The sequence below is a fragment of the Nansenia antarctica genome (assembly GCF_963989245.1).
Source record: "Nansenia antarctica genome assembly, chromosome: 2".
NCBI classification, from domain to species: domain Eukaryota; kingdom Metazoa; phylum Chordata; class Actinopteri; order Argentiniformes; family Microstomatidae; genus Nansenia; species Nansenia antarctica.
The window spans coordinates 66,727,305-66,742,879 of NC_137675.1; the positions used below are offsets into that span (position 1 = coordinate 66,727,305).

At 46.5% G+C, this 15,575-nt stretch overlaps 1 protein-coding gene and 1 pseudogene across 2 annotated transcripts in view; one reads left to right on the forward strand and one right to left on the reverse strand.

Moving 5' to 3' along the window:
* Window positions 1–1,204: 1,204 nt before the first annotated feature.
* Window positions 1,205–2,112, forward strand: LOC308150486 (vasotocin-neurophysin VT 1-like; the record flags this gene model as incomplete). Its single annotated transcript, XM_080523311.1, has 2 exons — window positions 1,205–1,406; window positions 1,964–2,112. 2 exons carry the CDS (start codon window positions 1,205–1,207, stop codon window positions 2,110–2,112), a joined length of 351 nt encoding a protein of 116 aa, XP_080379437.1.
* A 966-nt stretch (window positions 2,113–3,078) lies between these two features.
* Window positions 3,079–15,575, reverse strand: part of LOC308150487 (3'-5' RNA helicase YTHDC2-like) — a 29,801-nt pseudogene continuing 17,304 nt past the window's right edge. Inside the window, exons 22-31 of the transcript in view lie at window positions 15,295–15,506; window positions 12,659–12,854; window positions 11,947–12,053; window positions 11,315–11,434; window positions 6,031–6,233; window positions 5,364–5,488; window positions 4,970–4,974; window positions 4,647–4,853; window positions 3,595–3,777; window positions 3,079–3,306 (exon numbers count right to left, since the gene is read on the reverse strand). The product of the transcript in view is annotated as a 3'-5' RNA helicase YTHDC2-like (transcript). The remainder of the gene's footprint in view (window positions 3,307–3,594; window positions 3,778–4,646; window positions 4,854–4,969; window positions 4,975–5,363; window positions 5,489–6,030; window positions 6,234–11,314; window positions 11,435–11,946; window positions 12,054–12,658; window positions 12,855–15,294; window positions 15,507–15,575) is intronic.

Consider the following 15,575-nt stretch of genomic DNA (forward strand, 5'->3'; position numbering starts at 1 on the left):
CCCATAAATGAACTCAGTTGGCCTCCACTCTTCCGCCAGTCTTATTGTTCTTCTCCTCATGCATTACCACACCATTACCACAATTCTACTGAAACAAATGTCCTTCCACTCTTGAAACAGTTCACACAATCTGCCTATATCCCTGATTGCACTAATCAGGGCCTACTGGCACTCCATCAGTCAGGATATGAAACTATTTCATAGATTCACTGAATATAAAATGTGTTATAAGCTACTGCATGTTTTGTGAGAAGGAATTGTGTGAAAATGAACTTGATCGAATGGACTAGCCTACTATCTGACTATATGACAAGGGCAGCCAGTGACAACTGTCCGTCATGTTTAATCCATTTGGGACAGAGAGAGTCAGTCAGAGTTATGTGTCTACAGGTGAGTCATCGGATGATATGTTCGGCGACTCGTATAAATAACGGAAAGTCCGAGAGGCGGGAAGAAGCGCTCTCTCCCAGACTCCGCCGTGCGACAGGTAGGGCTTTTCAACTTAAGAGTTTATCCGTTGCTTGAAAAAGACTTCTATTTGATACATTTTCGTTAAATGATGGCCTCTTTCGTTCATCGGGAACGACCGACTTGTTTGAGAAGCCTAGTATTTTTAAAATTGTGATTATTTTTTGCCTCACATGATATCTGATTTATCATGGTGCTGCTCGATGGACATTTCTTCTGCAGCTGGTTTATGTGTTATAATAGTGAAATAAAAACACATAAAACAAAGGCTTTGTTACAAAATGCGTTCTTGCACTCTATCTAGAGCGTATACCAAGTGCAGTAGCAAGAACACATTTTGGAACTTTCTGACTGCAACAAACGAATGTAGGCTATAATATAGTATAAATAATAGAGTAATATTTTATTTGGGCAGGATAGATACACAATACTTAAAATTATTTTAAGATGGTTATCATTAAATGCTTGCAGATAGTCCACTGCAGATCGATATGAAGAGACATCCACTGTGCAAGTTCTTTTGGCTACCTCCAATGGATTTTGCTTCATGATTTGGTCTCAAAGTAGAATCGATGTTATTTATTTCGTTCTGTTATTTATGGTAATTAACGAAACTTGTACGCAGTTATTTTCCCAATGCGCCACGCCCGAGCGTGCGTAAAAGCGAGTACAGGAGGAAACGTGAGTTGCGCTTTAATCCTTGGTGTTTAACAATGACCGCTCCGTTTTCCAGTGCATGTCGTGTGGCCACGGGGACAAGGGCCGCTGCTTTGGCCCCAGCATCTGCTGTGGGGAGGGAATGGGCTGCTCCGTGGGTTCCCCAGAGGCAGCCAGCTGTGCGGAGGAGAACTACTTGCCATCTCCCTGCGAGGCTGGAGGAAGAGTGTGCGGGTCTGAAGAGGGACGCTGCGCAGCGCCGGGGGTCTGCTGTGACACAGGTAAGAGGGAGAGCATATTCTCTCCTATGTGTCTGTTTTAGAGCAATCGTCTGTTTGCTTCTTGGACATCACTAAAAGTGTCTAGTTGAAGTGTGAACTCCACTGTCCCCCCCCCCCCCACACCAGGGGAAGCTGCTGGAGGTAGTCAGAAATCGGAGAACGGAATGAGGAATGATACCAGTGGTATCAGTACCATGTTTGATACAATTCCCTATTCAACTCCATGCATTACAATGAGCATGTCCTCAGATATCTACCTCCACCAGCCCCCCCTGCTCCACACTCCCTACCTCTTGATACCACACAAGCATCACCCTCTCTCCCCCATGTAACCTGCCCTTGTCTCTGCTCGTACACTGGTTGGTAACACACACTCCAGGCTATCCCACTCCTCTACTGCCTTCAAACCACTTCACCCACCAACACACACACACACACACACACACACACACACACACACACACACACACACACACATACACACTCCAGGCTATAGGCCAGAGCTACAAATCATGCTGTATAAATATGTGTGATTAATGTATTTTATATTTCTGCAGAGGGCTGTACACTGGACCCAGACTGCCTTGGTGATAGTAAACATTGGCCTGCCGAAGAGCAGAAGGAAACCCTTGGAGCTTCAGCGGGGATATGCTGCTGCGAATGCTCCACGCCACCAACAGGGGGCGACCTCAGTAATGAAAATTAACCACTGTCCCTGCCTGACATGAGAACCCAATTCACTATACACATCCATACAAACGTTACTGCTGCAAAAAAATAAATAAATACCTGGTATAACACACATATACACATATACATACACACACAGACACACAGCTGGAGGAAGTGAGTGAGTAAACTATAAGCTCTAAAATGTATGTTTAAAGTGAGTAAGTTGTCTTAATGCTTCAGTTCAAATATGCATCGTACAATCCACTGGATATGGAAAGAATGGAAAGAATGTAAATATGTAGCAAATAAATCTTTACTTGCACTATTGAAGTGTGTGTGTTTCCTAGGTCACATAAAAAAAGAAATACTCCTGCACACGTTACTCCCACCTTATAGTCTTAGTGGAAAGAACTGACATATAGATTCAGTGTGTTCAGCTATTCTATGCCTAAGAAGGACACGTGGATGCAGAAGAATGACCCACAAGCACTCAAGGGATTGTGATATAAAACAGTACCTTTATATTCCTTCAACAGTAAAACCATTAAAAAAATGAACAATTTGTGGTTTTAAACCTTCCCTACTTTTTATCAGGGATAAACTAAACAGATATAAAACACTGCCCAGGTTTAACATTTAACATTCCTGTAAACAAAGCATTCCGACAGCTTCCGCCAGTTTCTCTTTCGTATCCTTCAACATACATCAACATAACATTATCGCATCTGAAAAAAGTGACCAACAGTCTGAACATTAACTGCAAAAAGTGACCAACAGTCTGAACATTAACTGCAAACTTGAAAGTTGGAAGAAAATCTAGACTTCTGCTTCACAGTCAGGGAGGGAGGGAGGTTCTTCAAGTCTTCATCGAAGCAGCTCAACCTTTCATGGCTGAGGAGAGGGAGAGACAACTGCTTACGGGGCCCTACTACTTAATAATAATAATAATAATAATAATAATAATAATAAGTAAAACATTTCATAACTTAACGAAGACTTCCTAAAATGGAGGTCTGTGGTTGTAGGTCGGCTGTACCTTGTGTTGCTGTAGTTGCGGTTGCTGTTGTTGTTGTTGTGTGTTTATGTGTAATGCTATGAAGTCTGCTGGTAAAGACGAGGCCTGTGGAAGTGGTAGCCTGTTGTGTACCTCGTGTTGCTGAAGCTGCTGCTTCCCTGACAGTCTGTCCCACAGCTGCAGCAGCAGACCTCCAGCCTGGGACTCCAACTCCTACAGGAGGGGAGGGGGGGGGGGAGGAGAGAGACAGAGAGGTGAGGATGGAGGGAGGGAGGGTAGGATGACCCAGAGAGAAGGAGGGAACAAAGGATGACCCAAAAAGGAGGAGAGTGAGCGAAAACAAGAATGACCCAAGAAAGGGAAAGCGAGATAGAAATAGTAGATAATAATCACAATTATAATAGAAATTGTCCAGAAATGAGGTGAGAGGGATAATGTGACGTGCGTACTAACATCTGTCGCACCTCTCTCTCTCTCTCTCTCTCTCTCTCTCTCGCTCACCTGTCCGTCTCTGCTGATCTGCACCTTCTTGTTGTCGTTCCAGGGGTTGAGGAGCTGGTGGGCGTACTGGAACGGCAGGCTCTCCTTCCTGATCCACTCCACGCAGAACACCCCCCCCAGCCCAGTGGACCCCCAGTCCTGGCAGCGCTCCTGGCCGATGTCAGACGTCATCCTCGCGTAGCCCTGAGACAAAACAACAACATTTGAGTCTGCGCTCTCGCTCTCTGTCTGATGCACAGTTGTGTGTTGTGTGTGTGTTTCTCTCTCTGACAGTCTCTCAAACACACACCTATAAAGTACATGACAACCCCAGACTTTCTAAAGCCTCTTTCACACATAGTTCCCTGTAATTTCCATGGAATCCCAAGCTTTGTCGACCGGGCATTAATACATGTGGGACGGAGGTATGATATGTGGCAGATAAGGGTGTGTGGCGGTCTCGCGCGCCTGTCTCGTTCCAGCGCGTCAACTCGTATTACCAGCGCTTACCATCACCATGTTCGCTCGCCAACTAAAGCACTTGATTACTGTTGATATAAACATACTATACTAGTCCATAAGCACAGTATGGGAGAACTTGGTGATAAGCATAATACGAGTTATACATATGCGCTCTGCGCTGCGGGCTATGCGCGATGCAAGATAACTGAGAGGAGACGGTGTGTGTGCACTGCTTCTATATCATAAGATGTACATTTGATAAGTACAAGTAAGCTAGCTAAGTAAGTAATCTAGCTAACTATGCCTGCTGGTTGCGCGACGCAGGACAGCTGTGAAAGGAGAGTGACCAGGCAATGTTCAGGCTTCCGTTCAGACATACCATGACACTGTACTTTCCATGGAATTATACATGGTCTCGACCAGGGTAATTGCCCGAGCGGATTTCCCTGGTCAGACGCATTCAGACATACACCGCCACGGGAAATTGCATGGAATCTACTGGGAAGGCTCGTATGTGTGAAAGGGGCTTAATTCAATGCCTTCCAGATCAAATTCCATCCAGGTCACACAATCTACCAGACACTCTCCTCATGTTCTGGAACATGCTGTACCTGGAAGTGTCCCGAGCCCTGGACAGAGAAGACTAGCAGCACCAGGCTGCCCTCCTGGAAAGCTCTGTTGAGTTTGAGCTCGTTGGAGGGAGTGGTGGACCAGATGCCTTTCTGCTGGGAGATGTCGATGTTCCTCAGGTTACAGCTCTTCATGATGAAGTAACGCACCATTGCACTGCCTTGGCGAGGGGAGAGGGGCTTGGAGCACTAGAGGGTGGGGGGGCCCCGGGTGGAGACGAGGGATGGAAGAAAGGGGAGGGTGAGAGTGAAGAAGTGAGTGAATGGATGGAGGACAGTTTGTGTGGAAATCATTTTCTGTGTACCTTTCCTGAGGAGGTGAGCTGTTATAGGGATTGGTAAAGACCACAGAGTCTGTGTGTGTGTGTGTGTGTGTGTGTGTGTGTGTGTGTGTGTGTGTGTGTGTGTGTGTGTGTGTGTGTGTGTGTGTGTGTGAGTGGGTTGGGTGAGTGAGCATGTGCGTGTGTGTGTGTACCTTGCCAGAGGAGGTTAGCCGTTATGGGGGCTGATAAAGACTACAGAGTCAGTGTGTGTGTGTGTGTGTGTGTGTGTGTGTGTGTGTGTGTGTGTGTGTGTGAGTGGGTGGGTGGTTGGGTGGGGTGAGTGAGTGAGTGAGTGAGTGAGTGAGTGAGTGAGCGAGTGAGCGTGTGTGGGTGTGTGTGTATGTGTGTACCTTTCCTGAGGAGGTGGGAGAGGGGCTGTTACAGGAGTCAGTGGACTTGGTGGAGGAGTGGTCGTCTGACGAGCGTTTGGAGTGAAGCAAGGGCTTGTCTCTGCTGTGGGAGGGTTTAGGCTGGAGGAGGGCTGGGGACAGCCTGGAGGACCTGGGGGGGGGGGGGGTTCAATCGACAGTTCAATCGTTTTTAGACTAGGATCTATTCATACAACAAGGGACACAACACTGTGGCATTTCGAAGAGAGAGCCTCAGCCAACGTTGGACCCGGAAACACGTCACGACTTAACAACCGAATAGCCATGTGTGTTTGAGGTCAGGCACAGAGTGAAACCTTGAAGAAGGAGGCAGCTTGGTTGAATCACTCATTAGCATCATGGGGAATCACTCATTAGCATCATGGGGAATCACTCATTAGCATGGGAGTGAGTACGCAACTCTCTTTCTATCGGTTGACGTCCAGCCTATTTGTGGTTGTGTGTGTCTCAGGTCAAGTCTCCTGTTATAGGGAGCTGCTGCCATTCAAACAACTACATTTAGACGACTAGACCATCTTCCTCGTTATTCCTTTCCTCACAATATATATATATATTTTTTTTATATTATCATTGGAGACGACAGAGATAAAACATTCAATTCACAGTTGCTCAACGTTCTTTTATCTCTTAACGTTAAGATGTGTTGCTGGCTACCTGTCCGTGCCATGTGGGTGTGTGGGTGCGGGGGAGTCGTCCAGCAGGTCGGCGGTGTCGTTGGAGGCGGGGGTCCGCCTGCTGTTGCTGCTCCTCGAGGAGGCGGCGGTCTGGGGGGCCTCCTCAGAGGACATGGGGCGCGGCCACTGGCCGATGCCAGTGGGCTGCTGGAGGCCTGACGACTGCTCCTCCGCACCCAACACCTGGGACAAAACAACACAATGACTGGACATTATTCTATTCTTTTGTTAAATATGTTTTAGGGCATTTCGGCTTTATTGGGATAGAGACAAGTAGAGATTGACAGGAAGGATGGGTGAGAGAGAGAGAGAGAGAGAGAGAGAGAGAGAGAGAGAGAGAGAGAGAGAGAGAGAGAGAGAGAGAGAGAGAGAGAGAGAGAGAGAGAGAGAGAGAGGAGGATTACATGCAGGATATGTCGACGGCCGGAATCGAACCGAGGACCCTGCGATGATATGGCATGCGTGTTAGTGTGCTACGCCACTTACACACCTCTATTATATTTGTAACATCTTTTTTCATCTTGCTGTAACCAAATGGGGCAATAAAGACATTCTGAATTTGAATCTTGAATTCATGTCATTCATGTCAAGGGGTCATTGAGAGAATTAAAAGTGCACTGTATGCTTGTTGCAGCCATTATGTCTGTGCTGGATGTCATTTTTACTGTTGACCACTGAGTGGCGAGGGCATAGGAGTGCACAGGTATATAGGTGAGCTCACCGGTAGCCACAGGTGTTACTGATTGAACTGGTGAGCACACAGTCTTTGACCGTGTTGCCACACGCGAAACTGTTTTAGTGTATCATGTTTTTATATTAAAGTAAACAAATTATTGCAACGTACAGAAGTCGTCGGTGTTGGTATCACGAGTCAACTAAAGTTTACAGTTCAACAGTCTTGATTTTGATTGATTGAAAACTTTATTAGAAGATTTGCAGAAGTAGGTACATGAAAGTACATATTACATACAAGGTCAACTAAAAGGATAAAAACCCAAGAAAGCCACTGGCTTATTTCAATTGGGGTCCTTGATTTTCAATTCATCGTTACATGTAAGACAGACAGGGGAAAAAAAAAAAAAAAAAACTAGTACTATCTACACGATAATACAGACAAATAACTATTACTATCTACAGGATAAAAAATACATCCATCATGGGAAGAACAATACTAGATATACAATACAACAAAACATCAGGTATGTACAGCGGGTAGGACAGGTGGGGACATACACCACAGGTGGGGGCGGGGGACAAAACATAAAGTATGTACAGTGGGTAGTTCGGGTCTTTTAATCTGATTTTTGATTTAGAGGGTCCAGTTACGGATTGCAGCCTCCTGTAAATGTTTTTTGAGAGTGGTTTTGAAGGTGGGCAGTGTTTTGCACTCCTTTAAGATTATAGGAAGGGCGTTCCACATTTTTACTGCATAGTTTGCAAACGAGTTTAACCCCTTGTTTGTGGTGCAACGCGGTTGAACGTGGTTCGTGGAGCTTCCTCTGGTGTTGTATGTGTGGACGTTGTTCACTTTTTGGAAGTATGTTGACAGGTACTTGGGTGTCTTTGTGGTGTAGCGTATCTTGAAGACCAGGCCCAGTGCAAGCTGCTGCACTCTGTCAACTACTCGTAGCCAATCAAGGCTCAAAAAATGAGCAGCGGTTAGATGTGTCCTAGGGTTGAGGCCTAGCAGAAGCCTAACCAGTTTATTTTGGGCTGTCTGGAGTCTTGTTTTATGGGCCTTTGTGGTTCTATAGTACCATGATGTTACGGCATAGTCGAAGTGACATTGAATGAGAGCTCCTTAGTCGCGGTGACTAAGGAGGAAACAGTCACCACATTTAAGTCAAAGACTAGCTCATTTGGGCGAGTGGACTAATATTGGTGAAGTGCTGCGCTTCAAGAAAGAAGAATTGGAAACTAAGCCGATGTTTATGGAATGGAATGGAACCGAGCGGACCAGTGGACAACTCGACTTCAGTAGGCTATCCATTTCAGATCCACCCGTTTCAGAGCTCTGGGTGAGTGATTGAATTGCCACAGCTGAAATCTGTCGTTGAGTGGTGAGTAGCCAAGTCGCTGGAGATAATTTGTTTGAAAACAAAGCGTAAACAAATGACTGAATGTAACAATGGCTACAGCGCAAAGTAAAAATTGTGATGACGCACAGCTGGTGGGCGTGGCTACTGCCAGCCCTGTGGAAATGAACCCAGAGGATTTAAAACGCAAAAGGCAGCTCACAAAAGCCTTGCTAGACAAAATAGACACTTTGCAAACAAAAAGAAAATGTCATTTGAACAAAGCAAACAAGTTAAAGGAGACTATTAATAAACTGATGTCTAACAGCAACAAGGATTGTAAAGAACCAGTGAAATGCGAGTTTGACAAGTTTAAACTGATGTGCCATGACGCACAAAATGCACACACAACTCTATTACCTTTGCTGCCAGCCGATGAAGCTGACAAGCATGAAGTGTGGTATAAAGCCAAAACGTTGAGTGTCAATGAATTTACAGATGTGGTTACAAAATGGTTGGAATGTGAAATGGATAATGAATCGACTGGTGCAGTTACAAAACGGTTGGAAAGCAATAATGATGCTCATGATGTTGATGGAGCTGTCAATCACTACAAAATTGACGACGAAGATGAGGTGCATCCTTATGACAGTGTTTCTAATGTGGGAACGCAGGTTTCAAGTAAACGATCACAGAAGAGCCGTGGCAGCTCAAGGAGTGGCCGATCTTCTACAGTCTCATTAAAATGCATTGAAGCTGCAGCCGAGAAAGCTGCACTAGAAACGCGCGCTGCTGCTTTGCGTGACAAACATGTATTGCAGGAGCAGGCTGAGCAGCTTCGGAGGAAACAGGAACAGCTTGAACTTAACACCGAGATTGCAGTGTCCTCTGCTAAACTAGCAGTGTTTATGAAATCTGATGGAGGGAGTTCAATTAAAGAATCGTACACAAAGGAAAGGAAAACACCTCTCAATCCTGGGGCCAATGAATTCAATCCATTTCCAAGCACTATTATGAAAAACATGCATGTGCAGCCAAAGCAAAATATAGGCCTACAGTCTCATTCACAATCCAACCAGAAGGCATCAAGGTTAAAGAGACATGGAACAACAAACCAAATGATGGATTCTGGACAGGTCATGGAATCTTCCCACATTCTGGATGCTGCACAGGTCATAAAATCTCCTCACATGCAGATTTCACACAGTCAGGATTCTGAACATGCCGTTCAATCTTCTCACGGTCAGGCTAACTGTGGTGTTGTACCTTCTCCTAACACCCAGGACGGCAATATTTACAGTCTACTTCAATCACAAAATCAAATAACGGAGCTCTTGGTGCAACAGCAAAACATGAATTCCCTTCCAATAAGAGAAATTCCAGTGTTTCATGGAGATCCTCTGTCATACAGAGCTTTCGTCCGAGCATTTCAACACTGTGTGGTAAATAAGACCAACAACAAAGGTGATTGTTTGTACTTCCTACAGCAGTACACAAGAGGGCAGCCTCAGGAGCTAGTCCGCAGTTGTCAACTTATGCCTCCCGACAGAGGTTATGAAAGAGCAATGGAACTGCTGCAGGAGCATTTTGGGGATGAGTTGAAAATTACCGCTGCATATGTGGACAAGGTGCTTGGCTGGCCATTGGTGAAGGCTGAGGATGTCAAAGGACTGCAAGCATATTCACTCCTTTTGCGTGAGTGCTGTAACGCAATGGAAGAATTGAAATACATCAATGAACTTGACATGCCAGCTAACATGCGAGCCGTGATCCAGAAACTCCCCTACAAGTTGAAAGAAAAATGGAGAACAAAGGCGTGTGAGCTTTGGGAGCGCCATCAGCGCAGAGCTCAGTTTTTAGATATTGTTCTTTTTGTTGAGCGCCAAGTGAGAATTGCATCCGAACCTATTTTTGGAGATTTACAGTACAGTAGCTATGAAAAGCCTGTAGAGAAGAAACCACTTGGTGACAGGAACAGATCACCATCAAGGATCAAGGGAAATGCCTATGCTACAACTATTGTAAACACTGAACAGAGTGATGTTGCAGAGTCTACAAGCAATGACAGAAGCAAGAGACAAAGTGTACAGTACAAGACTACAAAATCAAATCTGTGTCTGTGTTGCTCCCTTGAGCATGGGTTGGAGCAATGCCCACAATTGGAAAAGAAAGCACACACACAGAAGATACGTTTCCTGAAGGAGAAAGGCGTTTGTTTTGCTTGTTTGCAAACTGGACATATGAGCAAACACTGTGAAAGGCGCATGAGTTGCAAGGTGTGTGGTCAGAAACATCCAAGTGTTCTCCACATAAACAAGGAAAAGGAAATTGACACAGATGGGCTACAGAAAAAATCAAGTGACCGCACACAAGTCTCTACCTTTTCTGGACATACAGGAGCCGGTAGCAGTGACGGCATTCTCTCAATCCTCCCAGTGCAAGTTAAGTCCTCCAAAGGTGACATAATAATTCAAACATATGCATTTTTGGACCCAGGAAGCACTTCAACATTCTGCTCTGAAAGCTTGATGACAAGGTTGAAAATGACTGGAAGGAGAGTAAAGGTTCAGTTGCGTACCATGGCGCCAGATCAGGAAGTTTCAAGCTTTATTCTTCAAGGTTTGGAGATTGCTGGCTGTAACGATGGACAGTTTTACAGCCTTCCTGAAGTTTTGACCCAAGAGAAAATGCCTGTGTCAACATCTAATATAATCTCAGATGAAGAAGTGGCGAAGTGGTCATATTTGAATGGCATCTGCATCCCTCACATCCAAGCCCAGGTGGATTTGCTGATTGGCACCAATGCCTCCAGGCTAATGGAACCCTGGGAGGTGGAGAGAATTAAAAGTGCACTGTATGCTGTTTATACAACTTGAACGTTCACACCTACAAACGTACTGTCCAAACGTGACGCGGTCTGGTCAATTAGTCCGCAAGTCGCTGCGACACAATCGCTAATCAACTAACACAGCTTGTTTTGTGAGACTGCTAACAATGTAAAGTAGTGTTATAATTTACTAGGTAGCAGTGGGGATTACTCACCGAATCCATTGCATTGCAGTATTTTGGCTTGACTAGTGAGTTTGTGTTGTGATTTTCAACAACACTGAAATGTATTTCCGAGATTTTATTCAAAATAAAATTGGTTGCCGACTTGCAGCCCAAATGACCAAACCGTGTCACAAATATGTGAGACATCCATCCATCCATCCATCCATCCATCCATCCGTCCATCCAACTATCACCCACCGAGACCAGGGCCCTGATGGTGGCCTCGTCCAGCTGGGACCAGGGCGTGAAGGGAGAGCGGATCCTCCTCAGGAACAGACCATGCCACTTCTGTCTCAACTCAAACACCAGGCCTGCCATCTGAGAGAGAGAGATGGGGGGGGGGGAGAGAGAGAGAGGGGGAGGAGAGGGGGGAGAAAGAGAGAGGGGGAGAATAGTTTAATAAAATGTCAGAGAGTGAGAGGCAGAGTGAAAGCTGCTTTTCTGATGAAACACCCAGCTGTCTTCAGGGCCCAGTTGTTCAAAACCTTTAATCTGGATCAGAACGAACCTGATTCTTTTTTTGCTATCCAGGATCAGATCGAGCTGACTGATTTCCCCTATACGACTCAAAATCAGCCAGATAGATCTGATCCTGGATAGCAAAAAAGAAGAATCATTCTGATCCAGATTTAAAGTTTTGAACAACTGGGCCCAGGGGTCAATATGACACCTTTTTCAGACTGAAGGTTGAACTGCTAGCCCTGCTAGCCCGAGTCCTTTCACTATGGCTGAAAAATGTAGATATACACACACCGCTACAAACAGGTCATGTGAGCGCTGCAAAAACAACACACACACACACCTCTCTAAACTCATAACATCTCCCTCACCTCTCTGTCGAGTTTGAAGTTGACCCACTCGTCAATCTTCATCTGGGCCAGGTGAGATGTGGAGCGGTCCTCCATCTCGCTGTCGCTGCTCTCGTTCACCTCCTCATCTACACAGAGAGAGCAGCGGTAGTGATGGTTACCGGCACATGTATTACCTCATGTATTAGTGGTGGTTACCAGCACATGTATTCCCTAATAGACACGCAATCGATACACGCAAGACTTTCATGAATCGAGGTTACGACAAGCAATCTTAGTCTTTTTTTTTTTGCTTTATTGTCTGTCACAGAGTGACAGAAATTCTCCTTTGACAGGCTTTGTGCAGTTCATGAATACGGTTTCCACATATATAACAGTGTTTATAAAATGTAGTGCCTATTTAAAAAGTCCAGTCATTTAAAAATAATAGTAAAAAAAACTGTATTATGATTTAAAAAGCTAAAATGTTGTGGTTTAAAAGAAAAACAGTGTGCTTCCTATTTTAAAATGTTCAGGGCGGTGGTTGCAGTGGGAATGAATGATTTGTTATATGTGTTTTTCCGGGCCAGTGGAGTTCTGTAACGGCGGCCTGATGGAAGTGGCTGAAATGATTGCATTCTAGTCGATTTTATTGGCTATTTCGTTTTAATTTCGTAAATTTTCGTAGCGATAATTGACATACAAAAAGGATGCGCCGTTTTTCATCCGATAAAGAGAGAGAAGTCTAGCTTACCTTTCTGCATGGTGGGCTCCTGAAGGGCGCTGACGGGGAGTTTGGCGCAGCCCCCAAATAGGGCCACCGAGAGGGGAGTGACCGCGGTGCAGCAGCGGATGCTGGCTATCCTATGAGCTCGCGTCATCTCGTCATAGATCAGCCAATCGGTGGGCAGGGACTGGACAGCCACCACCTGGCCATTGGCTGGGGGGATCTGAGGGTTGGGGACAAAACAACAACATGGAGTTCCTACAGTCACACGAGCATACCTTTGTAGAATGCATTGTCAATAGTAATAGTTCGATTGATTGATTGATTGAAAACCTTTATTGTCCCCAATGGGGAAATTTTGTTGTCAAACAGCTCAGTTAGGGCAGAAAACATTCAGTACAGAAAACAGAAAAACATTCAATAAAATACATAAAACAGTGCAGGCTCAATAAGTAAAAAGTTCCAAAAGTTCCATCTCCAGGTCTCCCCCACCCTGCAGGGCCTGGTTGTAGAGTCGGAGTGCAGCTGGAATAAAGGACTGTCCAAATCTTTTTGTACTTTGACGGGGGAGAACAAATCTGTGGCTGAACTTGCTCCTCATCCCTGCCAGCTCGCAGTACATCGGGTGGGAGGGATTGGCCAGCATGGCCGCCAGTTTTTTCCCCATCCTCTGTTCTGCCACCACCTCTAGGCTGTCCAGCCCGGTCCCCACCACAGAGCTGGCCTTCTTCACCAGTTTGTTTAGCTTCGCAGCATCCCTGGCACAGATGTTTCCACCCCAGCAGGCCACGGCGAAGAACAGAACGCTGGCAACCACCGACTGATAAAACATTTGCAGCAGCTTGTTGCAGACACCGAAAGACCTCAGCCTTCTCAGGAAAAACAGTCTGCTCTGCCCTTTCCTGAGAAGAGCCTCGGTGTTGTCAGTCCAGTCCAGTTTGTTATTAATTTGTACTCCCAGGTACCTGTAGGAGTCCACCCTCTCGACTTCCACCCCCTTGATGGTGATGGGGGCTGGGGTCCTTCTCTTCCTCCTAAAATCCACCACCAACTCCTTTGTTTTGCTGGTGTTAAGCAAAAGGTAGTTGGTGTCGCACCACTGCACGAAGCTCTCCACCAGGGCCCTGTACTCCTCATCCCTGTCGTCTGTGATGTAACCGACGATAGAGGAGTCATCCGAATACTTCTGCAGGTGGCACTGGTCGGAGCTAAACTGGAAGTCGGAGGTATAGAGGGTGAAGAGAAAGGGTGACAGAACAGTTCCCTGGGGGGCACCGGTGTTGCACACCACCACCTCAGACTGACAGCCCTGCAGTCTCACATACTGACGCCTGTCTGTGAGGTAGTTGTGGATCCAAGCCGTCAGGGAGTCCTCCACACACATCACTGCTAGTTTGTCAGCCAGCAGTGATGGCTTGATAGTGTTAAATGCACTGGAGAAGTCGAAGAACATGGTCCTCACCATGCTCTGTGGCCTCTCCAGGTGTGTGTAGGCCCTGTGCAGCATGTAAATGATGGCGTCCTCCACCCCCATGCTCTCCTGGTATGCAAACTGCCGGGGGTCCAGGAAGTCCTTCACCTGGGGCTTAAGGTGTTGCAGCACTAGCCTCTCCAGGATCTTCATGACCTGTGGTGTCAGGGCGACAGGTCTGTAGTCGTTTGGGGTGCTGGGCCGTCCCTTCTTTGGCACTGGGACGATGCAAGAGGTCTTCCAGAGCTGTGGCACCCTCCTCAGTCTTAGAGATAGACTGAAGAGATGTTGGAATGTGTCCGCCAGCTCTCCAGCACACACCTTCAGAACCCTGGGGTTGATGTTGTCTGGACCTCTGGACTTGTTCACATTCACCCTGGAAAGCTGCCTTCTCACCTGCTCAGATGTTATAAAGCTGTGAGTACCGGTGTCTCCAGGTGTGAAGCATGCTCCCTGGCTCCTGGTGTTGGTAAGGGGAGGCAGTTGCTGCTGGGGTGCTGCTGGGGTGTCAGGGGGAGTGGGGGCTACTGTTGCCAGGGGTGCGGTACATTGGAGAGGGGAGGAGAGGGTCGGGGGCTGTGGGGGGTGACAGGGGGATGGGGGGGGTGACAGTTCATTGTAAATGGTAATGTAAATGGCATTTGTCTCTTTCATGGTGTACTGAGTTGGGGGTAATACTGTTTACGTACTTTGGGACACTTGAGTATTTGCTGAGGATGATGTATAAAGCTTGGTCTTCCACAGAGAGTAGAGAGCCCTATAAAAAGCAACTCTAGCGCTTTCTGCTTCTTTTCCTGCTCTTGAGAACACAGACCTAATTGATTCACAAGCCTCCTACATTATGGGCCAGTTTCCCCTGATTGAACAGGTTAAGCCTAATAATCCGAACACTTTACTAAAAAAAGCATCGTCAATGGAGAATCTTCTATTGAAAGTGTGTTTTTAATCCTAATTTGTAAATTGTTTTTATTTTAGGGTATTTCTGCTTTATTGTGATAGAGACAGTAGAGATTGACAGGAAGGATGGGTGAGAGAGAGAGAAGGGATGACAAGCAGCATAGGTGGATGGCCAGAATTGAACCAGCGACACTGCAATTACATGGCATGCACCTTAGTGAGCTACGCCACGCAAACGCCCCAGTGCTAGTTCCTATAACGGGTGTATGGGAATGTGTAGTGTTTGGAGGCCTACCTTTTTGTACTGTGTCTGGCTGAGGACGGAGGTGGGGTGCAGGCGGACCCTCTTCTCCTTGGTCCCGGACAGAGAGCAGGTCTCCCGGTCCACGTGGATCAGGTTGGGGTACAGCCCGGCCACCAGGGCTGCCTTCACCACCGGCCAGCTCTCACTGTTCTGGTTGACGTCGCGGATGTCCCCGGGGCCGGGGCCGCGCGACCGCACACACCCTGGAAGAACACAAGAGAAAAAAACATCAAGAGAGGGAGCGGTCCTTACAGAGTTACGCTAGTTGAGTA